We start from the raw sequence: 27291 nt of genomic DNA, 5'->3' as shown, positions 1-27291 counted from the left end.
GACTAGCTCAGTGCCCATGGAGAGTGAAAAGCCTGGTCATGTGCTAGCTAATAGCAAAGGTCACAGGATGTCTCCAGGAAGGAACTCAGGCTCAGGAAAAAGAGGCAAAGCACCCAACTCTGTTTCCTGTCACTAATGTGGCTAAATTTATTTCTTCCTCTCGTCCACTGACTATCAGCAGTGGAGACTTTTAGTTGAGCTACTACCCTTTTCCCTGCAGTTTATATAAAGACGTGTCTAGAAATATTACAGATTACAAGAGGTATCATTTTTCTTTATTCCTTTGCTTGTTGTCTTGTGTTAACCTGAAATGCATGACATCATCTCTTCATACAGTGAATATTTTCCTTTTACTCGAAAGCTTCTCTTTGAAAGTATGTCTTCTGAGAAGATATGATTTTTTTATGTACATGTAAAATGGCAATATTTTCTTCTTTGAGTATTCATTTATAGAAAGACATTCATAATATAATTCTGAAAGAAGAATTAGTTAACATCTACCTTTCAGAATCCATGTTAGTCAATAAATGAGTGTTCTTGTTCCTTCTTGCTGCTACTGTTGAGTGGACATACCCACCTTACATCTTCATTTTATTGTCTGCATTTCACATGAATAAATGAATACATTTAAGATTATTATTCCTAATTATACAGATCAGAGATCAACCAGTGGTTGGTCAGCTAATTCCTGACAGCTACCTGGAGCTGGAGAAGAGAATTTTGCTGGAACGTAAAAATGTCCCCATTGAATTTCCTGTGATTGATCAGAAACGCTTACTGGAACTGGTACAAGAAAGCCAGTTACAATTGGATGAAAATGAACTCCCTCATGCGATTCATTTTCTGAATGAATCAGGTAAAATACTGTCTTCAATGCATGTTTCAAATCTGCGGCAGACAGACCTGTACACATTTTTAAACCTCACACAGGTTGCCATAGAGTGTTGAGCTGAAATGCTTAAGCTTGGGTAACATTAGTTTGATAATCCAGGTTGTTATGTCATAAAGGAATTCCATGATATAAACGATCACTACTGTAACAATTTATATCTCTTACCCCTCCCTAAAAATATCATACCTGCTGGTTAGACAACACAGTTTCTGAAGAAAGATGCAATTGCTCTAATAGCTTGAATAGAATAGCAGTTAAATGAACAAATGTAACAGCTTATCTCAGTGTCGTACAGACTTCATAAGATTAAATAATAAACCACACAGAGCGTTTGCTTGGCAAAAAAACAAGTCAGATTACAAATCTGACAAAACATCTGAAAATAAAGGTAAAGCTGAACAAACCATGATTGCGTTCTACCCTCCCGAAATATTGACAAAAGTTCAATCACTGTATTTATTATTCAAATTGTTCCTGTCGAGTCACGTAAGAAAACCAGCCCAGAGTGGGGTGTTTAGTTTGCTTGATACAGAGCTTGAGAAATGCATTGCTAATTACAGTATTCTTTGCACAGGTGTACTCCTTCATTTTCAAGACCCAGCATTACAGTTAAGAGACCTGTATTTTGTAGATCCTAAGTGGCTCTGTAAAATCATGGCACAGGTTAGACTCTGATTACTGTTTGTATCTACATTCATGGAACTTTTTCCCCTGTTTGAAACCACTGTAATTTATCAGTGATTCTTCTTCACCCTTTGTTTCCTGTTTCATGATCTAGAATTTTCTCAGGGCCAAGATTCGTTTACCTGGTTCTTTCTGTTTCCTTTGATTTCTAGACAACTGTCTGTCTCAGTGCTTCTATGTCCTTACACTGTAACGTCCAATATAATGTAAACTGCACTGGACACAAGAATACATGTAGAATAGAAAAACCCCAAGGATGCAAAGTAATCCTTCAATATGTTGCAATAGGTTGAGATGAAAGCTGGAATTTTGGATTAAAGTATGGGGGAAGAAGGGTCATTGTATGCTTGATGCTTGATGGCAGAGCAATACAGATTCACATGTTGGGACAGGAGAGTAGCAGACTCATTGCTTAAGTGACACCATCATTGAAATATTGATCTAGAAACGCTCTCAAAATTTTTTATATATATTATTTCCTAACCTCTGAAACTTTACCTTTCATTCAGAGCAGGAAATGGGATGGCAAAAATGTAAATTTGAGCCTTTAAAGCTGGTGGGATTAAGACTGAGAAAAGACCAAGAAGATCACAACACACAGTGAAAGCTACTGAAAGAATGGTAGAACACAAGTGGCTTGGACAGGTTAAATTTTTTCAGTGCTGCCTTCTTGCTGGCTAGCATTATGGAAATGTTTGGTTTCACTGTGAAATGGAGTCCATTTTTCCCCCCTAAATAATAGGCTACCATATATTTCAGGGAACAGAGCTTGCCAGGAAAATGCAATATAATGTGGACTGTGCACCTGAAATTGTTTTACTTTTTTGAAAGATTCTGACGGTGAAAGTGGAAGGCTCTTCTAATTATCCTAAGGGAATTGTAAAGCGTTCAGATGTGGAAAAATTCCTTTTAAAGAAGAGCAAGTTTCCTAAGATCTACATGTCACAATACTTTAAACTTCTGGAAAAGTTTCAGATTGCTTTGCCGTTAGGAGAGGATCAACTGCTAATCCCAAGCAGGTAAGCAAAGAGCTAAACCCACAAATGACAACCATAGAGAGATCGATCAAAATAAAAACCTCCCAACAGGCTAACTAGTTTGACTGATCATTAAAGCAGTTTGGTATATGAAAGCATGATATATACTTAGTACACTAGATTTTAGTAAATGCTTTCAGAGACATGTTAAGCTGATCTTGTAGCAGATAAAGCTTACATCATATTAGTGTGGTGGGTCAGTGGAATCTATAAATGATAAAATGCTTTATGAGGATAATATTTCTTTTATAGTTACCACACTTTGAGACTACAGCAGGAAGATTATAATTTAGCTTTACATCATGGTGTGCCAACATTACAGATATTTATTGCAATACAAAAGATAACCATGAATTCTGCCTCTTTGCTTGGAGTGAGAACCACAGCCAAGTTATTCAGAGGCAGTATCTCCTCCAAAGAGTCTAGTTATTAAAGATGGTGACAAAAAAAAAGTGTTATGAATTTGAATGCGGTCTTTTTGCTTTATCTAAAGCAGGTAACACAGTTTCTCTGCCTCAATTACAGATTTCCCTAATGTGTTTAATAATGGTTATGTTGCTTAATGGAGAGAGTGTTGCATGTTTGCATTGATTAGTTTCTACGTTCTTCAAAGTCCTGGGATAGGAAGATTTTATCTGAATGTCCTACCTGCCTTATATGTGCCCCAGGTTTTTCTCACATTTACATTTGATATTGAATGATTGTTAGTGAGGTTCTGTTGGGTTTAAATTACAGCAGAACTTCACTTTAGCCCGAATAAGCACAATAAGCAAATACACTATCTGTCTGCTCCCTGATCATTTGAATCATTCATTCATTAATAAATAATGCATTTTACATAATAAATAATGTATGTCATCAGTCACTTTGGATAAAGTACATCATTAAAGACTGCCTAATATTTCTATTCTTTCAGTTTGTCTGATCACAGACCTGTCATAGAGCTTCCCCACTGTGAAAATTCAGAAATTATCATCAGGCTTTATGAGATGCCATACTTTCCTATGGGATTTTGGTCCAGGCTGATCAACAGGTTGCTTGAAATATCACCTTACATGCTGTCAGGAAGAGGTACAAATCTTTATCTTCAAAAGCAGTAGTCAGCATGTTTGCTTTGGATGCCAACACCTGGATGTTAAAGCTCTAATCCCCAATATTGTTTTGCTTTAGCTAATTTCTGGCCACTTCACAAATGTGGGGAAAAGAGCAATTGTCATTTTTGTAAGTTAGAAATATCCAGGAACAGAAAATGCCTGATCTTTACAGTGGTGTGCAAAAGAAAATGAAGGTTGTAAGCAGCCTATTTCTCTCCTTCACATGCTAGAGATGGAGGAAATCCTTATATTTATGCAGTATTTCCATTCGCTTCTACAAAGAATATAGGAATGAATGTCTTCCACAGAGAAAACCAAACAGCTTTTCTTCAGGTTCATTGATTCTCTCTTTATGCAAGTCTAAAACCTTTGCTTTTATCAGAGGGGCAGGGGGGTCTTTAATTTTTTCCCAGTAATTCTGTGCTTTGACATGAGATCTATCTGCTGAACTTTGCAATTTCATTCATCTTTGGTTTTTTAATGTGTGATTTATGAATACTGGTGACAAGTATGAAAAATATGCATTCCTAATGCTCTACAAATATGATTTATAACTGCCTGCTCTCCTGGCATTCAATTTCCTCCTGAGTATAGAATTCCAGTCATATCTTGCTATTTCATGAGTATGTGATAGAAGGAAAATTTAAATCACTGACTTTTTTTCATATGTTGCTTAAGATACTCTGTGTATGTACCTCAGCATTTCTGTAATCCCTACATGCATCACCTGCTACATGACTTACCATCTGATTAAATATTTAGTTTGTGGATATGCCTTAGAGAACTGAACGCCAGTTGACATATATTCAGCTTTTGCGGGGCTATTCTGACTGCAAAGTTGTAGCCTTTGTTTGTTATTTGGGTAGGCATAAACCTACAACCATAATTATATAGTACCATGAACTATTCCGAATATTTTAAAATATTACATTCATATTGGAGATCAGATCTTTAATCTAATTTTGTATTTTCTAGAGCGAGCTCTTCGTCCTAATAGAATGTATTGGAGACAAGGCATCTACTTGAATTGGTCTCCTGAAGCTTATTGTCTAGTGGAATCAGCAATATTTGACAACAACCCAGATAGTTTTTTGAAAATTACGGCACCTTCTTGCAGAAAAGGTTAATTATTCCTGAGCCTGATTTTTGCTCCAGTTTGATTGCAGCTTGGCATTTTGGTTTGTTGTGCTTTTGCCTTTGGAATGCAGAGTTTAGCTTTGTAATTACAAGTGTGGCAGACTGAGGCTGTAATTTCCCATTTTTGTTTTCTTAAAGGGTGCATCCTTTTGGGGCAAGTTGTGGATCACATAGATTCTCTTATGGAAGAATGGTTTCCAGGTTTGCTGGATATAGATGTATGTGGTGAAGGAGAAACACTGTTGAAGAAATGGGCTCTGTACAGCTTTCAGGATGGTGAAGAACACCAAAAAATACTACTTGATGACTTACTTAAAAAAGCTGAAGAAGGTATATATTTATGCCATTTGTGAGGTATATGGAGGTACACCCGTATGTAGATAAATATTATACAACGTCTGCTTTATAACATTTGCGTACTTCACGTTATTTAAAAATGTTTAATTTCTGTAAGAAATAATTACAGCATAAGTCAAAAGCTACTTGTTCTTTTTTTTATGTAAGAGTCGTCTGCAGAAGTATAGAATATGGGACAGTTTGCAGCTAGTCTGTATAGTTGTGTATAAATGGCAATAATGAAAAGAATTGTTTTGTCATGATATGGATAATACAACTTCATTGATGGAACTGAATCCAGCACATAGTAAAACTGATAGTACATCTTTTGGTTGGACCACGTACAACACTAATTTGAAAAGTAGCATTCAGGATGACATTCTACATAGTAACAAAATTCTTTCTTTTTATGGACAGAAAAATAATCTCTTGATTAGTTTGGTGTTGTTACATAGCAACAGTTGCTATCACATTTGGTTGGTACGTATACAGAACCTTGAAAATAATTAAATGTAATACTTACATGTAAGTTGAATGCCAAACTTAATTAGTGTTCTGTTCCATATGGATATGTATGTATGTTTATGTGTGTCTCTGTGTGTACATATATACACACACATATGAATTTAATTTTAGGTACATTGATCATATGCACTCACAGGGATCCATGTACCTTTCAGTGCCTTTTGAATTATGACTACCCTTTTTTTTTTTTGTCTCATTTGTTTTTCTTAGGTGATCTTTTGGTAAATCCAGATCAACCAAGACATACTATTCCAATAGCTCAGATTGCTCCTGATCTGATATTGGCTGATTTGCCTAGAAATATTATGCTGAACAATGATGACCTGGAATTTGATGAAGCTCCTGAATTTCTCTTGGGTAAACATTATTTTGTAGGGTTTTTTTACAGAGCTTGTGTAAACAAATCTATTGAAGTCATTTCTGCAACGTATGGAGAACATTTTAGAGATTTGTCTTCTGTGGAAATGTATTTTTTAAGGTGTTCCGAATTTCAAGTTATTAAGTTTTGAATTTAACTTGTATGCTGGGACACTGGTTTTTATGTGTTTAGATTACTGATCATGAAGGCTAACACAGTAGATGATTGGACCCTTTGAGCTATTTTTTTGAGAAATGGTTGATAGCCCTTTGTTTTTAATATTCTTCTCAATTTTATCATTGAAAAGGTGATGGTGGGTTTGGATCTGTGTACCGCGCATCCTATGGTGGAGAAGAGGTTGCAGTAAAGATTTTCAATAAACATACTTCCCTCAGGCTCCTAAGACAGGTAAGAAATATTGCCTTTTTTTCTGTAGTGCTGCTCTTGGAATACCAACCCTACTGAAGAGCCTAAAAAGCTTAAGTAAATTGCAAAACTTCACTCCAAAACATTTCTGAGTTTACTTCAGATCTACAGAGCTTATGCTATTTGCGGTATTAATCTGATTTTACAATTTACAGGAGCTTGCAGTGCTTTGTCACCTCCATCACCCCAGTTTAGTGTCTCTGCTGGCTGCTGCAATCCGTCCCCGGATGCTGGTGATGGAATTAGCCCTTAAAGGATCTCTCGATCGATTGCTTCAACAAGACAATGCCAGTTTAACTAGAACACTTCAGCACAGGATAGCTCTACATGTCGCTGACGGCTTAAGGTAAATGTGACTTCCGCATTGCTGTAAAAATCAAAATTGCTGCTGCAAATCAAAAGCTTATATTTTCTTATATCTCAAGCAGAATATCCCCTGGGTCAGACAAATGCTTGTATTTTTATAATTGGTTAGCTCATATATACCACAAACTTTTGTTACCTGTCTTTTTCTGCTAACAAGTGGCACTCATGTAAGTAGAGAAATAGCAAGAGCTCTGGGTGGAATTTCTATGTGGCTGTTGATTTCTTATTAAAAATGTCAAATATATTAATTCATTTAATTAATTAAGCATTTTTAAAGTGCTGAAAGTCCATGAATGTCCTCAGGAGCTATTGAAGTGTGACTGTAAAATGACAAAACCTGCAAAGGAGCTCAGGGACCAATGCAGCTTAAAATTCTAAAATTCAGTTTTCAAACTGCCAATGACACTTCAGATAAGACTTGGTACTAAAACACTGCAATGTTTATGTGCCAGTCAGTAGTATTTCAGAACAATTCTAAAGTCAATATCCAGTAAGGCAGTGTCATGTTGGTGATGCTTGACTTTTTTTTTTAACGCAATATTTAACATTTGAAAGCATGTTTTACTGTTGCAGGACTAATGCATTCAGTGTGTGTGTATAGATGCATGCCTGAATTATTAATGCTTTCAATAAATACTTTTTTGATTAACAGGTACCTGCATTCAGCAATGATCATCTACCGTGATTTAAAGCCTCACAATGTGTTGCTCTTTACCCTATATCCTAATTCAGCTGTTATTGCAAAAATTGCTGACTATGGCATTGCCCAGTATTGTTGCCGAATGGGAATAAAAACCTCCGAAGGCACACCAGGTATGGAAAAATGCTTTGTTTTACAGTGCACTATGCCAAAAAATAGCTAATATGTTTTTTATGTAGTCTGTAGGAAGTAACTCATGTCTATACTGTACTCAATACCACAAAATGTAGTCCTGATGGTGTTACAAGTTGTGATGCCAGATATATACCTCTTGGCCTTTCTTTCTACTCATGTTTTAACCCATTTTAGAAGAATCAAGGAGTATACTAAAGGTTTTAAAAGAGAAGTAATTAAATTACATGCATTCTTTGTAATTTTTTGCTGTCTTGTTTTAGTATGTTATCGTGATATTGAAATTATACTGCTAAAATTATTGGTGGTTTTAATTTTCAGTAATGCAGGTAGGTCTTGATTTTTTTTTTAAAGGCAATAAATACCTCCACTGTTCCCTGACTTTAGAGAGAGCATATTAACATCCATTTTAAAGCACTGGACAATTCAATTTGAAAAAGTGCCTTTAGGTCTTGGAAATTGTGCATGAGGGTGTGACTTCAAGTGTGAATGGCCTTTCAGTAAAGACTGCAGACTTGCCCTTCATTTTCAGTATTCAATGATAAATGAATTATTTTATGTGTAATGGTGCAAGAGCTCTGTAACTGATGTACTGTCCCCTTCCTTTATACTGATTGCTGATATTTTTGGAGGTCTGCCACATGCAAACTATTGCCAGCCCAGAAATAGTGTGCCATTTTTGGTTTACTTCCTGTGACATTTTCATCAATAAGTGTTTGCTCTTAAAAGGATAAAGATGGCTTCTTCTTGGTATGAATCATAACTATTAATGAATGATTTATTTGCAGGATTTAGAGCACCGGAGGTGGCCAGAGGAAATGTTATTTACAATCAGCAAGCTGATGTTTATTCATTTGGCTTGCTGCTTTATGACATTTTAACAGGAGGAGGTAGAATAATGGAAGGCCTGAAGTTTCCAAATGAATTTGATGAATTAGCAATACAAGGAAAGTTACCAGGTATGCCTTGTTTCTTCAGGTTTTAACATGAAAGTGGATCATGTGTCCTGCCTCCTCCAAAAATAACACCTCTCATGTTTTGTGTTGTATCTGACATGGATCAGAGGAGGAGACTAAATAATAACAATTTTTAGAAGCTTCTCCTAGTTTCATAAGGTCTTGAAATAATGAGAAATAGGCATATATTCAACATCACATTGGTTATAATTTCATTGCAATTTCAAGGGATCTAGCTGGTTTACTTTATAAAGAAATAGAGGTTTTGTATACTTGGGATTTTGTCCAAACCTAGCTAAAATGGATGTTGCTGAAGGTATCATCTTATACCATGTCTGGACTTGACCCTTACATATTACTGAAATAATGCATATCATGCACTAACATAAACACAATTCCACTTCTGTTCCATTACTGAGAAGCCGCATATCTTAAAATCTTTAAAAAAAAAAAAGTACCATTGCCTTAAAAGAGCAGCCACCCCTAAAGGTTTTTAATAGAAATTCCCTTTTAACTTGTCAAGAGTGTGAAGTCTCGGCCCAGCTATGTAACATTCTTCATATTCCATCTGCATTACAATCTGTAGTTGTTGGCTGCTGGAAGGAAGATTAAACAGGCTATCAGGCTAGACGTGATGTAGTCAGCTGGACAATGTAGGTCAGTATTTGGCAACTTCAGTCTAAAGAGCTGTTGTATTTTTATCGTACTACAAGCTTAATGTGTGGCATTCTTATTTATTGCCCTGCAATAGTGGATATACTCATGAAACATTCTTTAAGACTAAAAAGTCAGTCCAGCTAGGAAAGGGCAGCAACCATACCACTTAATATGGCATTGTTTCTCCATTGGGAGAGACAGCGAAATCATACTTTTTTTACTCCTTAAGGAGAATAGTCCAATCCATAGCTCAGACAGTTTAAACCCCCTCCCTGAAGAGGCCATCCCAGGAAGTGATGACGGAGTATTTCTTGAGTGCTGCTGTCCATTTGGCTGTTTTCTGTATTATGAGCCCTATGAAATAATCAGAAGTATTAGTTTCTGGAGATAGTACAGTTACATCTGTGCACATGCTCATCATTTATATATTTCCACCAAAAAAGGGGCTGGATGAGCTCACGAGTAAACAGTGCGTATCATTTGGTGAACAGAATATGTTCATTTGCAGGTATTTGTCTTTAATGTTACCTCTGTCTAATGCAGGACTGGAATATCTGCTGTGGATTATGATAAACTAAAAGGAAAAGCAATATAGGCACCATTATTTATGAGTGATTTGCTCTTACAGAGGTCAGCACCTATAGTCATAAGATATATATTCAGAGCTTTGAGTGGGAACTTCCATATCTCATAAATACTATATGGAATTGTTTATCTAAATTGCTATACATTTTATTGAAAGTTCATCTATATTCCATATACTCTGCCAAACACAGAAGAATAAATGTGGAAAAAAATGTTCCCAGGAATTGAAAAGACTTACAGACTGAAATGACATGCCTTGGAATGGTCATCATTAATCAAAACACAAGTAACAAAAAGCTGTGATTCAGTCCCAGATATAGGGACATTAAAGAAAAAGCAAAACCTATTTGCTTTAACTGCTTTTAATAAAAAGGGCTCTAGCTCTACCATTTCATGCTCTAGCATTTAATGGCAGATGAGAAATTCTAAGCTGTTCATGCTGACATTTTATATAAGCGTATGATACTTCTTTAGACCAGCTCTATAAGAAGGTAGATGAATTCATAAAATAAGAAGAAAATTATTCAGAACTCTCAGTTCTGGACTATGGTAAAGACTAGTTAAGAAGTTTTCTAATTTTACATTTTAGATCCTGTCAAAGAATATGGGTGTGCCCCCTGGCCTAAAGTTGAAAATTTAATTAAAAAGTGCTTGAAGGAAAACCCTCAGGAACGACCAACATCTTCCCAGGTATTACTTAGTTTATTTATTTGTGGTTTTGTGATAGATAATACCATAAAGTTGTTGGGCTTTCTAAAAAGAAATGAGACATTTAAGCTAGTAAGAGGCACAGGGGGGTTTTCTGTTCCTCTTTTCTGAAACTGAAACAGCCATGAACCATTGCCTGCTCTTGCCATCCAGGATAAACTGTTCCATTCAAATCTACCAACCATTTGTTCTAGCCTGATGTTTTCCCCTGTGTCGCTGTACAGTGATTGTAGCAAAACAGGATTCAGATTACTTCACAGTCTTTACTAGAGCTATGCAAAAAGGACTTTGTTATACAGTATCAGTGCAGTTACCCTACACTGTTCCATGCGTGTGAGAGGAGGAACAGCAATCTGGATCTGAAACCCGCTGTCTGTTATCACACATCACGTTGCTCTTTGAAATGGGCAAAATTTTCAAACACACCTTAACCCTCTTGACTTCCTGAAATTTTAACAGAAAATTAAGAGTCAGTGTTGCTCAGTGCACAGAGATTGCTCATTAATAATGGTAATACAAATGAGCAGACCTGCTGAGATGCTGTGTCCATATTCCATTAAACATTGTTATCCGTTGCTTGCTATTTATCACTCTACAAGCCACTGTTATTACTATCTGCGTGCTGTGGCTTTCTTTGTAGGTTTATGAGATCCTGAATTCTGCAGAGCTTATCTGTTTGATGAGGTATGTTTCAATACCCAGCACGTCTACAGCAGAGTGCATGGTAGCTGCCAATCAGAGCTGCAAGAAGGCAGGAGTCTGGATAGGCAATGGGAACACAGAAAAAGCACAACTTTCGTTTGTGAACCTAAATACAGATGGACATACTTGTGAGGTATGTGGGGAAGTTGTCATTTATTCTGATTTTTTTTGGCACCCATATTTCAGAAGAATTAATCGCATTTTAACAGCAGGATATTACTTCTGGAAAGCTAAGCTTTGAGAGAACAAAGATTGCTCATAAGTGAGTCATCATTTATCCATGAAATGAAGCAGAAAAGCAGTTGCTTTTTCCTCGCTTCCTGCTATCCAGCCTAAGCTTTCTCAAATACTGTCTTTCCACTACTGGGTTCCTTTCTTCCACTCAGATGGAAGCTGTTTCTAGCATGGAGGCTAGAACAGGACTAACAGTTATACAACCCTTTGTGTCTCTGCCTCCTTTAACAATCCAGCTGGTCTCTTAATGACTCCTCTCTTACCATGGATGCCATCGCCTTGTGCAACTTTGGGTCACCCTCCAGCTCTTTTAATTTGATTTTTGTACATCTCAGTCCTGTGTTGTCAGAAAAGGAAAAACGTTTTACCCAGGCTTGATGTGCTGTGATTAACATGTGTGCCAGAACTGAGTGACTCATCATCAAAGTTGTTTAAGTTATATTTCCATCTGCCATCTGTTGACCATGATACATTTGAATTGGTAGCTTTGGTATAGATTATATGGCTTATTTTTCTAAGGCTAAAACGAGAAAAATATTAGACCAGTACTTGTATTGTTAACAATTAAACTGAATGTATATTGCAGTGAGGTTCATTTGCTTAATTCTCTGATAGCTTTGAGACCTTCATTAGTATAGAGAGAGAAATTTTTTTTCAGCATTCAGCTTAGGTATTTTCCTGTGTACTGTTTGAGGGGTCCTTCCCAGCACTTTGAAGACAGATGGTGCAGTTGAAGGTGTATTCTGCTACTATTAGATTTCTTAATGGGGAGATTAGGCCTTGGGTTTGTCCAGGGTCCAAGAAGCTTGTACTTTATTTTTATTACCAGCAATTTACTAGCATTTAGCCTGACTGAAATCATAACCAGGTTGTTTTTCTTTTTTTTCTGACTCAGGATATTGCAGATAGTAAAATTTTAAGTTTGGCCTTAGTGACCCTTCCTACTGAGAAGGAAAACTGGATTGTAGCAGGAACCCAGTCTGGTTCTCTGTGGGCACTTAACACAGAAGATGAAACAAGGAGGCATCGTCTGCAGAAAATGTCAGATTCCATCACTTGTTTATACTGTAATTCTCTTTCAAAGCAAAGGTATAAGTGAATTTTAAATATTTTGGGCTTCGTTTTGAAAATATGACTAAACAGAGATGATCAGAAAATAGCATCTGTATACTCCTGCAGTTTTGTTTAGACAACTGCTTATTTTGCCTGTATTTTCACTTAATTTTGCACCCAGTGTAACTGGAGACTACATTCCTGACCATGGGTGGTTGTATTTGCTTTTAGTGTTCAGTGAAAATCTTGAAATACCAGAGGCTACTTATTTAATTTTTTCTTACCTGATTAAGGCAGTTCTAGAATTCATTCTTTTATTTTATTTCAGCAAACAGAAGAATTTCTTCTTGGTAGGCACTGCTGATGGCAAACTGGCAGTTTTTGAAGACAGAGCAGTAAAGGTAGACTTGTTCTTTGCCGTCTGTTCTATAAAATGCTATTAGTAATATGTAAAGCAGCTACCAATAGTAGCTTTATTTCATGCAGCTTACTATTTAATTGCTTCTCTAAAACTGAAAATAATTTTCTACTGCAGTCTTAGAGGAACTGCACACATTTTACAATATCTGTTTTAACCAATAGAGTTAGGAGGGGGAAATTATTTCTCATTTTAGGACTTTGAAAGGCCTGGCAAACTGACTAGAGAGTGACATTAATGGTTGTTATCAAGAATATTCTAAGAGTTTTGATCTCCTTTATTTATTGCTGTTATAGCTCCTTTTTCTTTTCATTCACGCTAAATTGTCGTAGAATAGGTATCTTCAAAAAGACAATGTTGTTTAGATTTTCTGTAGGTCAGAGTTCTGCTTACTGAACAGATAAAGAACAGTCTCTAACATTCTGGAAAGATACCATAATGGTTCAGAAAATCTGGCTTTGTAAATTTAATTCAGCAGGCTGTGTGGCCTTGTTTTAACAGTTTCTGAGTGTCTGTATACTCCATGTTTCTAATGAAAAGTATATTTTTTCTTGCAGTGTAAGGGTGCTACACCTTTGAAGATACTAACTATAGGAAATATTAGCACACCACTGATGTGCTTAAATGAATCCTCATACTTATCTGAAAAAAATATAATCTGGGGAGGCTGTGGAACAAAGATCATTGCCTTAACTAGTGATTTCTCTGTTCAAAAGCTCATTGAAACAAAGACAAGTCAACTGTAAGTTTTTTTTATAAGGGATGTACTTGGCTCTTGTTTTCATTAAAGATTTCTGATACTTTGTACTTTGATGTAATGTCTTCTTCTAACAGCTCATTCTTTGAGTTTTCTTGTTTCCATTCTTTTCCTTCCATAATACAGATGGAATACAACATGCATTAAAATAAGATCAGTGGGTAGTGTTTAAAGTAGTCATTGCTGCTTTTAAACAAGGGATATGCATTTTTAGTGTATAAAGGATTTATAAAGTCAGTATCTAGTCAGAAAATGTATAAATGCGACTGATTAGTTTTTCTCCACCAGTTGCATTTGTCCAGGCCCTGTTTGCATTATTTAAAATTATACACACGTACTTAGCATTGTATTTGTCCTTATATGTTTGTCAGTATGATATGTGTGCATATCTTTGCCCTATATAGTTAAATGATGGATGACTGCTGACTTCTCATTATTTAGAAATCAGAGACTACAGGTTTTGGAGTGTTTGATATAATTCTCACATGGGCAAACCCTGCTCTGAAGTTAAGGGGAATTTTTCCTGAGCAGGGAAAGCAGTGTTTAATTTTATGCTAGTAGAGATTATTCTGGGAAATTAATTTGCTTTGGAAAATAATGTGTTAATATAAAGCAAGAAACTAAAACTTCAGTAAAATGCAGTTCAATGACAAGATGCAGAATATGTCACAGGAATAATTTGAGCTTCGTGAAGGCAAAACTGTATACAATTTTGAAAATAAAAGTTGTCAAAACCAAATAACATTAGGGAAAGTAGCAGTGTTACTGAGTGTCTGCTATCAGGGGCCTGTGATTTTGAGGTGTTCTTTGAGATGATTGAAGAGTCAGTGAAATAAGCTAATGCTGTTAATTTGCAGGGTCAATAATATTTTGATACGTGCAGGCACAGATCTGGCATGAGAGACAAATTCATATGTAGAGAAAAATAGTCAAAAAGGCTGTCAGCTGAAGTGAAACAAGAGCAGAGCAGGGTGAACTAAATCTCACTGCTGCTTTTTAGGCTTAGTCACCTTTGTGTTGAGTGACCCTTTATGGTCTTGTGCGCCCTGCGAGAACTATCGAATGTCTCCAAATACTGAATGAATGGCAAGAGAAAGGTGGAGTTTGCCCTGCTGTGATGTGAGCATACGTGATTTGAGCAGATAGATGGGAAAGATTTATTAATAGGTTTTGGGGATTGCTGTGCCTCCAAGAATATCATAAGCATAACTCCCTTACTGTGAGAATTTATATCAAACTGTAGGAAGATTATAGCAAACCCTGTCAGTTGTATGCTAGCCCAGTTTGGTTTTAAGGCTGAATGATTCTGTAAGAGTTAGAGGGAAGCTAACCCCACTCATAATAGTCAAGTTTTTCTACTAGATATTTTCTGTATATCTAACTGGAGTTCTTCTCTCTTCTAGGTTCTGTCATAATGCTTACAGTGATGCAAACATTATTTCAATAGCAACAGATAAATCCATCTACTTGGCAAAGAAAAACAGCCATTTTGTGGAAATCTGGGATAAGAAGACAGAAAAACTTTCTGAACTAATTGACTGTGCACATTTTCTTAAGTAAGTGTTTTATTTCAGATTGATGGCCCAATGCATAGAAAGCTGAATATCAGATTACCTTCTCTAGCATAGTACCGTAACCTGCTGGAGGTAAGGGATTTGCCCAGTTCTTTGGGCAAATGCGGAATTCCTTTCCTCTCTTTTGGCCCAGAACTTCAGAATATCCCATGCAGAATCTCAATTTTTTAAGACCCTTATTACATTTCACAACTTCTCTATGATGTTGAGAAGATTCAGTTAACTCTGCTCAAGAAAGAAGAAAGTCTTTTGCTGTCCTTCAGGTACTAATGCTTTTGCATCCAGTTACTTCCTGCATCCCCTGTATAAGAATGTCTTCTCTCTCCAGTGCACAGATACAGTAGAAGATCAGTTTTCTTTACAGGGACAGTGATCTCCATTTGTATTTAAATTGTTCCTTTCCCTTAATGTGGCACATCCATTTCATTTTCATGGTGAGGTTAGGAGCAGCTCTAGGTGTGCTCCTCCGCTTTGCTGTGACATTATCCTCCTGCAGAGTAGGAGAGAACAGAGGAGTATACCTGCCTCCTGTTTAAAGGCCTTTTGACCAGCTGGGTCTAAGAAGTCCAGTATTTTTCATCCTAGTTTGTTTCAAGTCAGTCAATTGATTAGAGTGAGATTTTTGTGGCTTGGCTTGATGAATGATTCTTTAGAAGGCTGGTATTGAGAGAGTTGTTTTAGCAGTTGTGGAATAGTGTGCCACCAGATTTTAATACAAATTCTCTCCATACTTGCAGGGACAAAGTGGAAAAACTAAATAAGGAATCAAAACATAAACTGGCTTATTCTGGAAGAGTGAAGACAATTTGCCTGCAGAAGAATACTGCACTGTGGATAGGAACAGGTGGAGGACATATCTTGCTGCTTGATTTATCAACACGTCGTCCTGTACGAGTTATAGACAACTTTTGTGATTCTGTTAGAGTCATGATAACAGCTCAGCTAGGTAAGTAAAACCATCAAATGATGAGTACTTTGAAATCATTGCAAAGTTTAGGATTGCTGTGTCCTGTTTGACATGGTGTTCCAGGAACAAATTAGCATTTTCCATGTTTTGTTCATTCATTCTATTGCACTGCTGTCATCTTCAGTCAATGTCAGGCACGCTGGTGTTAGCTGGATACCAGCAGGCTGTCATACCTGTGCCCACATCAGACAGCAGCTCTTCCCTGGCTTGTCGCTGATCAGCACATGAACACACTCCACCTTCACTGCGTCCTTGTGCCATCAGCACAGCTCTCACCATCTTCTGTCTGATAGTCTTCACCTTGATCTGTGTCTGCCTGTGTTCTTCCTCCACCTTAAGTTTTACAATTCAGGCTTCTCTCTCTGTGGAGCTTGTTAGGTTTTAGTAATTTTTCCTTAATTGCTTATTGCCTTGTTTTCTTCTCCCATCCTTATTCAGGAGTGGTTCTTTTAGGTTTGGGTCACAGGCAAATCACAGCAAAGCTGGGGAAGTGCTACACACTTGAACTCAGGGTGCAGATTTGTACACGTGTGCTGTTCCTGTCACCAGGGCCAGTTGTTTTGAGCTACTGTAGGAAGATAGTAGTTGTGGGTTTTCAGTGGTAATTACAAACAGCCAGAGGAGCATAGTTGAGTATGTGGCACTTCTTGACTGCTGTAACTTCCTTCACCTGTACACTTTCCTGCATCTCTCCCCAAAACTCAAGAGTTCATTGTACTGCAGTGGTACACTCAAAATACACATTACTTCAAAAAGTACTCTGTGCACATGTGGCTTCCCGTCGCCTTCCACTGTGTTTTGAAAAAAACCTCTGGAGGTCCCTTGTCAGTGTGATTTAAAGTGTGTGTGCTGTCAAAAGAAGACTCTGAAGCTGTGGTTGGGCACTCAGAAACACACTCTAATCCTGCTAGCAAACTTCATAGTTGCAGGCTGTGGATGTTTTCTCATTACCATCATGACCTTAATTTGCGGCTGCTTTTTCCTCTCTGGCACCAGAAGTATCCACAGACTACAGTTAGCTCATAGTGCTGATAGTGTTTTATGAGTCAAAAAAACTCCATCTTCCTCTGACTTGCCTTTGCCTGAGACAGCAAGTTTGTAGAGTCTGTTCAGTCCTCAGCTGTTAAGAGTGCCAGCTATAGAGCCCAGATTCACTAGCACAGCATTTTCATTCCTCCTAGTCCTGATAGCTACAATATTAGTACTATAAAAGGCCGTTTTATTTTTAGCATTTTGTAAAGAATAGTTACTATGAAAACAAAATTTCTGCCTCACTTATTACTGTCACTGATAGGGAAAGTATATTGTATAGAATAATACAGTGTGATTTACAAAGCCTTGAGTCTCATACTCTTTGTTTCTAGCCACCTCAACATTTTTAATCAATATTTTATGTATAGAAAAGTTAATACTTCAGGAGGAAGAGTTTAGCTGCGTTTGCACAAATCTCAAGAATGTCAAGTAAGATTGATACATGCAGTTTGATGTGTACTTTTTTTTTTTGATCATCTTTTCCCAGCAATTATTTATAAGGGTTGAGTTTTTTCCTAAGTTCAAGGACTTTGTTTCTACTGGGATTTTCACAGAATCAGTGAAAATGGCACTGAGGCTGCTGAGCAATTCTTCAATAGTAATGCATTTCTTGTGTGAAATGAGAGAAGATAGAGGGAAATATTTTTGTATTAAATAGTTTCATTTAAGATTAAAATATATAATGTCAATCAGATGTAAATATTTCAGGGAAAATAGATTGCCAGACTTCGAGACATCAATTTTATCTGTAGTTCATATATGAATATGGAAATATAATGTCTTTTTCTAATTCTCTCACCTAACACACTGAGGTATAATAGACATAAGACTTACCATAGTGAATTATATGTAAATCTATAGTTCATTTTGCAAGTGAAAATTTAGACTTCTATATATAAGAAAGGAACCTAGTTTGAGTAAGAAACATTATACTTAAGTTCCAGTTACTTTGATAAGGCGTATGAATGGGACTGGTTGCAGAAAAAATTAAAGTGATGAAAAATCTGAGCATGGAAGATGTGTATGGTTCCAACCCGCCCCCATCTACCATAAGCAGATTTACATCAATATCAAAGGAGAATATACTGCAGATCTCCACAGGGCACCAAAAATCTCTCTCTACCTTGCAGAGGTCCTGGGGGACCCACTTGAAACATTTGACAATTCAGAAGGAACATATGGGGGGGACAGTGCAGTGTGGTCACACAAAACTTCCAGGACTGTGGCTTTCACAGTAAGCCATACTCCAGTCTATTTATACCCCACAAACTGAGCCGCTCCTCATCTTTTCCCTGGGGGAGTGTGTAAGACTTCATGTATGAAGAGGTGTGGGGGGCAGTGCTGTGGCTGGGGTGTCTGCAGACAGAGGGCTGTTCTTTCCCTGGCCTGAGCCGTGACCCAGGTACAGAGGCTGGGTCCTGTATTCCTCTGCTAGCCTACAGCCAAGGGCTCACCGCCCTCATTGTGCTGCCAGTAGGACAAGGAGCTGCTGTGGCAGGAGAACATGTAACAGCTGCCATCTGTCTTGCAAGACATTTGTAAACGTGTCTTATTGGGAATAAGCAGGAAGTTGATGCTGAAACACTGGCACATTCAACTTATCCCTCTGTGATCCAACCACTCCAGTCTTCCTAGCATTTTTTTGCGTTATTCAGTAGGCACCTTCCTATGATCCATCCTCTATTTCTACCTCCCCGTTAACTCTCCTTTCCCACCTCCATGCCATCGTTAGTTCAGAACACTTTTAATTAGCCTGTATCACATTTTGTTGTTTCAGTTTTTTTCATAACCAAACTGATTACTGGCACTTTCTGATTCTGCTGTGCACTGGGACTTCATTTGCAGCCCATCCCTTCACCGTGACATCAGTTCCCTGTGACCCTCTTGCCTCTGCTTATGGTATATAATAGGGTGCTTTGTTCTTAGGCCTGTTCAACAGGCTGGCCGGCTGATCCAGTGCTTATGCCTTTGAACCCTGATAAACCCCTACATTAAATGGAGATGTGAACTATATTGTTTTCATGTCTGGGTTTTTCATGGTTAATGACTTTGAATAAAGGCTCCGGTTGACTGAACTCTGCTTTCTGTCCTCTTAGTGGCATGATGTCATCTACTCTTTCTGTCATTAAATTACAAAGTTCCCATTAAAATTAAAATGTGACATTTTATTTCTTTGAAAAAGGGAGTCTCAGGAATGCGGTCCTGGTTTTGGGATATTGCTATAAAAGTGACACCGAGGACAACAAATATCACAAAGGTACCTGAGCTGTGTTTTATTAATTTGTATTATCAGTGGAGTACACACTATTATGCTTGACTACCCACTGAGAGTGGAGAGTTGATGAACATAATTTGATACAGTTTCACTGAAACATCATTATTACTTTTTATTGTCTTTTGCATTTCTGGGCTCCATACAAACAGTAACTTCCAAAAATGGATCAGAGGAAGCCACTATTTGAAGTATCTAATAAAATTTGCTGGAAAACTGTATTTGAAGAGTAAATGTCATTGTCTAATTGGAGAATGTATCAAAAGGATTTCCACAGGGGTCTGTACTAGGTCAGGAATCCTCAATGTTTTCATGAATGATGTGGATGAAGGAATAGTGAATGTGCTTTTCAGATTTGAAGCCAATTCTCAGTTAAGACAAAGCCACAAGCACACTGGAGGGCAGGATTAGAATTCAAAATGACCTTGACAAATAGAACAAATGGTCTGGAAGGAAATAAGATACAATTCAGTAAGGACAAATGCAAGACCTTTACTTAATTAGGAATGATCCGTTGTACTAACATGAGGAAATGATCAGCTTAAACAGCAGTGCTGCAGAAAAAGGGTTATAATTGATCACAAGCTGAACATGAGTCAACTGTGTCACGTTGCTGCAAAAGAGGCAAACATTCTCACACCAGTTGAAACGTGGTGGCTGTAAGACATGAGCTAATTCTTACACTCTGCTGAGTGCTGATATGGCCTCTGCTGAAGGAGTGTATCCGTTTGGGACACTGCTGAATGATCTAGACTATTAGGAATATTAACAATAGTCCAGAGGAGAGAAATGCAACCTGTGAGGAAACATTGCAGGAAGTTAAGTTGGTTATTATAAATAAAGCTTAGAGAGGACGTGATAATAAGCTTCAAATATGTAAATAAAGAGGAAGAGAATAGACTTCTACATATTCCCTGTGGGTAGGATCACGACTAACCATTTTCTATTACATCAAGGGAGATTTAGGTCAGACATCAGGAAAAGCTTCCTGACAATTAGGATAGCAAAGTGCTGGAATAGGAAGATAGAAAATCTCCATCTTTTAGTTTTTCTAAGAACAGTTAGAGTTGATGGTCTGACCAGTGCCGCACTTCACCTTTATCTCATCCCAGTTTCAGTGACTCCTAAAAATGTGGCCATAACAGTATAAAGTTAAGGGTGGCAAGTGTAGATGAGCTGACTGATTGGACTAAAATAAGAATCAAACCTATGGCAGTGGTTTTTATATTCTGATATTCCCTGATTATTACCATAAGAAAACCTACTGCATTTTTAGCTTTTTTATTTTATTTAAGAGTGCCATTAATTATACAGAGAGGAATCAGAGACTTCCAGAAACTTTGGGGCCTTAGTTTGTGAGACCCTACTCATGCAAGTGTTCTCAATTATCCTTATTCCACTAAATGCAATGTGAATTCTCCATGAAAAAATGTTATTTGCATGAAGGGAGATTGAAGAAGTGACCTTTTCCCAGTATAGTCACTACCTTGTGAAATCAGTTTTCATTTTTAGTTTACAGTGAATGGGGTTTGAGTCTTGTAAGCATTCAGGGTATATCTGCTCAGGAATATAGAGATGAAATTCTATGCAAGCATCTCAGTACTAACATTAGCTGTAGCTCAGGTCAGTACCTTACAGCCCACAGGCACCAGGAATGGTTTTTTAACTGCTTTTAAATGGTATACTCTAAGTTTAAGAACTGGAATCCAAATCATCATGCAAGTACAAACAGCTTGTAACCCATAACTGCATTACGTCACACATAAAGTGTCATACAACTTGTCTTCCAGGTCCTAAGCATCATGCTTCATTGAGGCAATTTATGAGTAACTAAAATATAAGCAGACAAGCAAACCCACTTCTAACTATGCAATAATTCATCTCTGTTGCAGTTTTCAATTTTTTTCAATTTCTTTTTCCAGAATTACAATCCTGCGTGTCAGTGTGGGACATTAACCTGCCCCATGAAGTGCAAAACCTGAAAAAACATATAGAAATGAGACAGGAACTAGCAGAAAAAATGAAGACTGTGTCTTTGGACTAAAAAGTCCCCCTGCAAGTGCCGTTCTCTTTTGTAGTCTTCCACCCTAATGTACTGTGCAATATTTGCAACTTCTTGCTGGGTCTTTAACTGAAAACCGGGAAGAAAGTTGCCATGAGAGAGGCGGTTGGTATTCATAGGATACCAAGAAAAGAGAAGGATAAGTTATTTTTAATATTTGAAAGGGCAGAGAACTATGGAGAATTTCAGAATCTAAAGCGTTATGATGCATCTGTTGTTTACTTACGAAGTTCTGCTCTCAGCAACTATGGCTTAACTTCAGTATAACATTGTTCATCTGGTTTTTGATCCTGGTTAAATTGAGAATAAGCCAGGAGACTATAAATGTCTCTTATTGTCTTCATTATCTCTACTGGGTTGACACTATAATAAGAAGCAAAATTTAAGCCTCTGTGTGTTTATTGCAGTTTGCATGTATGAGTTTGCTCTGATGTTTTAGTAATAAGTCAGAGCTCATGACCCTGAGTATATGAAAGAAAACATTATATTTTATATAACAGGAGTGTTTAAAGGAACATATAATGACTATATTACTCCTTGAAAACAACAGGCAGGATAGTCATTGAATAATTGACTTTTTTTTTGTTATGATCAGAAAAAAAACAACTGTGCTACATAATAAAATAGCTCAGAATTTAGAATCTAAATACACTGACAGGCTTCTGCAAGTAGGTGTCCTCTTGCAGTACTGCAGTCTGCCTTGTTCTAGGAGATGTAGTCCCAGCGTTATGAACATTACCATTCACATGGATCTGTTGTACAGCTCACTTTGAAAAGTCAAGTGAAAACACAGGGTGAAAGCTCTGATCCAAATGCTGCTGCAACTTGTACCACAAAGAAAGAAGCACGCTGCTGTAGCCAGACTGCGAGTTCTTAGTCCAATTCGCTGGTTTGCTTATCTCAATCTAAAAAAAAAAAAAAGGGGGGGAGGAACTTTCACTTTGATATTTCTAACATGTGAAGTTTCCACTTATTCTTGTTTGAATTTATATTGTTGTTTTGGAGGCAAGCAGGGGAACCTTGAGGAGTGTAAGAATTGGCTACCTCTTGCATGTAACTACCAGAATTTGTTGCCATGCATCTTCATTCAAGAGATGCCTTTTGCTGCTCTCTGGCTCTAAGTCCAAGCTGCTTCTTACAGCCTGCACTGACCTGCTCTAAGTGCCTTCCATCAGAAGACAGATGTCATTTTCTTTTTTTGATACCAAAAGAATCTATAGGGTGCTCCTGGAATCTCAAGGAGTGGAGTATCCAGAGTCCTTCCTGAGTCTATGGAGCTGAATAAGGTTGAGCAACTGAAAAGTTCTCAATTCTATTTGTACAGTTTTGGAGAAATTACATACTAGGACAACAGCATTTATTGTGTCCAACTGTATCATTGTTCTGTTTTCCGCCATTTGTTCAGTGCGTGCTCAGGATTCCTTTCGGATATGCACCCCAGTTTTTATGTATTCTTGTAATCTGCATACTGAGAATAATTTGCTATTTATATGGGATTTTATAACTCAGAAAATATATATTGTCTTATAATGAATACTTTTTAAAAAAATAGAATATATGTATTGTGATTATGTTTATTTATAAGTCTTTTTGGATGTAAGCCTTAAACCTTTTTATTAAAACTGCTTTGTTAATAACATAGTCTACTTCCTGATCACTGAATTTCCAAGGAGGAGCTTTTGTGTGCAGTTCTTGTGGAGCTTTATCCCTTACATCAGGATGATGCAAGATCCCAGTTCTGTGAGTTGTGTTGACACAGCTGCGTTCCCACTTGTTCTGTCTCATCATGCGCGTCTTGAGCCCTTACTGTCCTCACAGTCATTAGTCACTTCTGAGAGTTTCTGGAAAAGAAGACTGAATCGGGCCTACATGCTGGGTATTACAGGGATAGCAAAGAATGAAAGACACCATAGCAATGAAACCAAAGACGGGAAGTCGTTACAAATCTGCCTCAATCGGCCACTGTTGAATTATCAGTGGTGAGAAGGTAAAATTCTGTAACAGTGGTAACCCACTGTGACTATTCAGCAATACAGCACTCACTGACATGGAGCACAGTGATCCAGCTGCATGCCCCCCAAATACTTTTTAGTACTAGAAGAGATTTGGAGAAGATCTTGCATTGGTGCTTGTTATTCTTTGCCATTTGATACAGTCTAGAAGTGCATCTCTAGCCAGCTGGAGCCCTGTTCAGCTCATGCGGTGCAGCTGCCTGTCTGCCAAGCAGGGCATTTCTTGGAGAGAATAGTGTCAGGGCATGTCCTGTCAAATAAAGCAGACAGCCCACAGCATCTGTCCCTTTCCCGAGTGTGGGAAAGCTCTGGAAGGAGGTGGCTGCAAAATTGTTTGGCCAGGAGCTGGCAAGCAGTAAGCGTGCAGGTCTGACTTAGAAGCACTCAGGGCCTGGCATCCCCTTCCCAGCTGGGACGTGCCACCAAGGGGAAGAACAGCACTTCTGTGTGACCACCTTTTAAACCTGCACTATAAGGAAACATTTTCCCAGAAACGTCTCTACTGACAAACTATAAGGAAAGAGAGAATAAAAATGATCCATGACTCTGTGCTTCTTCTGGCTTTAGTGGAGCTGTCTGGAAACCAGTAGGATGTGGTCACGTAAGAGGACAAGCTCTATCAGCTGTAGTGCTTCCTGTATACTTAGGATAACATCCAGAACCTGAAAACAGATGACCTTTACTTCAAAAAAAGAGCCTGTTTGCTTATGGGAAACAAGCAGTATGGTTTGGCTGTGATTTAACACCTGAGCTGGGACATGTAATTAACCCCATGTTCCTCAGAACTGTGCAGCTGAAGGATGCCAGGGTTGAGACCTAAAGACAAGGAGACAAACTGTACAGAGGGAGCTGAATGCTTGATTAGATACCGATTTTTTTTTTAACGTGCTATTGACTTTAGTTAGGGTCATTCTTTTTAGTGGTTGCTTGCTCTGACAAATTACATATGTCAGATTCACCTCTACATTAATTTTAACATTATTTCTTTTACAAGCAGTTTCTGGTTAATCCCACTGTAAACAAGTTACACAGCCTGATTTCATGTACTTTCTGTATTATATTCTGGCATTCCTCTTACTCTATCATAATTCCTCGTGCATCCCTTATTATTATTATTCTATTACTTCTTCATGCACCACTTTGGGGCAAAACTGGGACATATAATGGAGGGTAGAGAACAAGGCCTCCTGGGTGTGAGTCGATCCCCAAACATGGGCATTTGTCATCACTGCCACTTAATAACCATACTCATCTACATGGAGCAAGCAAGAGAAATAATCCATCTGATGATGAACTCTTCAGATACCAGACACACGAGAAAGTAGTAAGGGAAAAGAATGAGGCTCAGTGAATGAGGAAAAGACAATTACATTCATATTTTTTTATCAGTCTTTCAAGTAGAAAAGTGTATGAACATTTCCACTTCTCTCTCACTTTCTGACCTTCAAGTCATTCATTAAAAATAAATAATCTGAAAACAGCTACCATTGCCTGTCTCGAGAACCAAATTTTCTAATCAGAACTAGCAATTCTTCTACATGAATTAATTAGTTCATCTGTATTATGAACTCATCCCAGGACTGTACTGACCTGTGCATTCTCTTATATAAAACCTTCTTCACAGTCTTTGAACAGGTATAAATAAAAATTACATTTATTGTCTGGCCAGTAAACCATTTTGTTAACTTCAATATTTTTTTTTGTTAGATAGGCATGTATCTTTACAACAATTTAATTAGTTTATAAATAGAGTGGCATAATCACGAGAGCTGAGAATCATACTTATTGCATATTGTACTTTAAAATTCATTATTTTAAAGGAAAAAAAAAAACACAAGATGTATTATTGTATTAGCAAAGGGAAACCTGTTTAGCAAAAATTTAGAAGCAAATGCAAGTGAGATGTCCAGCATACAGCATCAAGGATGTTATTTGCTTATTAGAGAGCTGTGCAGGTACTGTATGAAGAGAACAGTGTCTGTAGCTGTAGACACCTCAGACTTCTCAATACTTACACTAGTTCCTGTTTGATTAAGTAACAGAATTACAAGAATAATCAAACTGTGAAACATTTTTTTTCCCTGCAGTGACCTTATGCTGACTGGTACCTACCCTTTACATGGTTTATTTGGACTGAGCAGTAAACAGAAATTCTTTTTTAAAAGTTATTAAAAATTACAATACACCAATAGTTCTATTTTTAAAAATACAGTAATTTCTTAGAACTATCCTAATACAATTCTAGTAAAAACAGAGTAAAAGCAAGCTCAGGCCTTTTCTTTTTTCCTTTTCTTCTGAATCGCTTTGCTTTTCTTGCTGCCTAAGAAGGCAGCAGGCAAGTACTGTCAGGTTTATTAAGCACTGCAGTCAATCCCTACAAAACCTGTCACTAATTAGCGGGAAGAGAGTTAAAAATCAATGTTATGTCTCTGGCGTATGTGATTATTTACTTCCACCACAGCCCATTAGCGTCAGTGACCTGAAAAGTTAAAGTGGATAGAGAAGGGGAAAGAAATTAAAATCTTCTTCTGTGGCAATTGCAGTGTTTTGTCTTTCCTGCACCATTTATTTCTCCGCCTCTTGCCGTGCTGCCTCTTGGCGCTGCCTCCTGACAGCACGGCTGTGCCTGGGAGAGGGCCCCAGCTGGTTGCTGTGGTGGGCTTTGACCCCGCTCCTGGTCAGCTGAAAAGCACTGAAATCATTGTGTGACCTGGGGCGGTGGGGGGGGAACAAACCAAAAAGAAAAGCTGAACATGGCAGTGCTTAACAGCAGAGTCTGCTGCCAGCCCAGCCCGGCCTCCTTTCCACTGCGGGGGGCCAGGCACCCCGCTTCGGTGCTGCCATTGCGACCCCACGAATCCCACCACCGCAGGGCTGTCCCCGGCAGGGAGGGCATAAAACGTGACCACACAGCGCCTGGACGGGCCATGACTCTTCCTTCTTTCTGAGAGACACCAAGGAGGGGAGGGGAGCGCAGGGCTGCCCGTGGTCCCCGGGGCTGTGTCCCAGCCGGTGCTTCTGGTGAGGCAGCTCCGGCTTTCCTGCGCCATCACCACCCGCGGCACAAGCACCGCAGCCGAGGGCCCCTGCTTGACCAGGCCACAGCTCCCGCTGAGGAGCACCCCGAGGCCCGGCTCGCTCTGCACCATCTCTTTTCTGCATAGGCCTGTTTAGTCATGAGGCTGCAAGAGGGAAAAAATATTTCACAACGAGTTCTGCTTTCAAGTCCTTTCTCAAGGGAAGGATGACCCATAACTAGTCACAGAGGGAAAGGAGAGGCCTTGGGCTCCCCCGCAGGCCCTGGGCCAGCCTGCCATGGTGACAGGAGCACAGTGACTCAGCTTGCAGGATCACACACCTTCAGCATCCCGCCTCCTCCCTCGCTCCACATTTTGGCAGCTCCTGCAGAGCCCAACCCGCACAGGACCATTGGCCACAAGGACACAGCATGGTGGGACAGGCCTCTACCTTGTAGAGTGGAATTCATACAGCAGCAACATAAACATGTGGCTCTTTGCACTGCAAATACATTAACTTCAGTTCATTAATGCTCAGTTCTACTTTTTCTTGCCTTGACATCTTGGTGGTCACCTTGAAAACATCTGTTGTCTGCAA

At 38.3% G+C, this 27291-nt stretch overlaps 1 protein-coding gene across 1 annotated transcript in view; it reads left to right on the top strand.

Annotated features, from left to right (window-relative positions):
* Positions 1–23301, top strand: part of LRRK2 (leucine rich repeat kinase 2) — a 72217-nt gene extending 48916 nt beyond the window's left edge. Inside the window, exons 32-51 of the mRNA XM_074870008.1 lie at positions 655–856; positions 1467–1555; positions 2408–2595; positions 3530–3684; positions 4683–4829; positions 4983–5174; positions 5916–6062; positions 6371–6471; positions 6645–6835; positions 7508–7668; positions 8476–8646; positions 10475–10575; positions 11234–11428; positions 12425–12618; positions 12911–12983; positions 13558–13742; positions 15161–15313; positions 16069–16277; positions 19513–19587; positions 21525–23301. Of these exons, the coding sequence (XP_074726109.1) occupies positions 655–856; positions 1467–1555; positions 2408–2595; positions 3530–3684; positions 4683–4829; positions 4983–5174; positions 5916–6062; positions 6371–6471; positions 6645–6835; positions 7508–7668; positions 8476–8646; positions 10475–10575; positions 11234–11428; positions 12425–12618; positions 12911–12983; positions 13558–13742; positions 15161–15313; positions 16069–16277; positions 19513–19587; positions 21525–21646 (3051 nt within the window). The 3' untranslated portion in view covers positions 21647–23301. The remainder of the gene's footprint in view (positions 1–654; positions 857–1466; positions 1556–2407; positions 2596–3529; positions 3685–4682; positions 4830–4982; positions 5175–5915; positions 6063–6370; positions 6472–6644; positions 6836–7507; positions 7669–8475; positions 8647–10474; positions 10576–11233; positions 11429–12424; positions 12619–12910; positions 12984–13557; positions 13743–15160; positions 15314–16068; positions 16278–19512; positions 19588–21524) is intronic.
* The last annotated feature ends 3990 nt before the right edge of the window (positions 23302–27291 follow it).

This window comes from Strix uralensis, chromosome 5 (assembly GCF_047716275.1).
Source record: "Strix uralensis isolate ZFMK-TIS-50842 chromosome 5, bStrUra1, whole genome shotgun sequence".
Taxonomy (NCBI): domain Eukaryota; kingdom Metazoa; phylum Chordata; class Aves; order Strigiformes; family Strigidae; genus Strix; species Strix uralensis.
The sequence above is the reverse complement of the archived record's forward strand: the minus strand, read 5'-3'. Positions and strand labels throughout refer to the sequence as shown.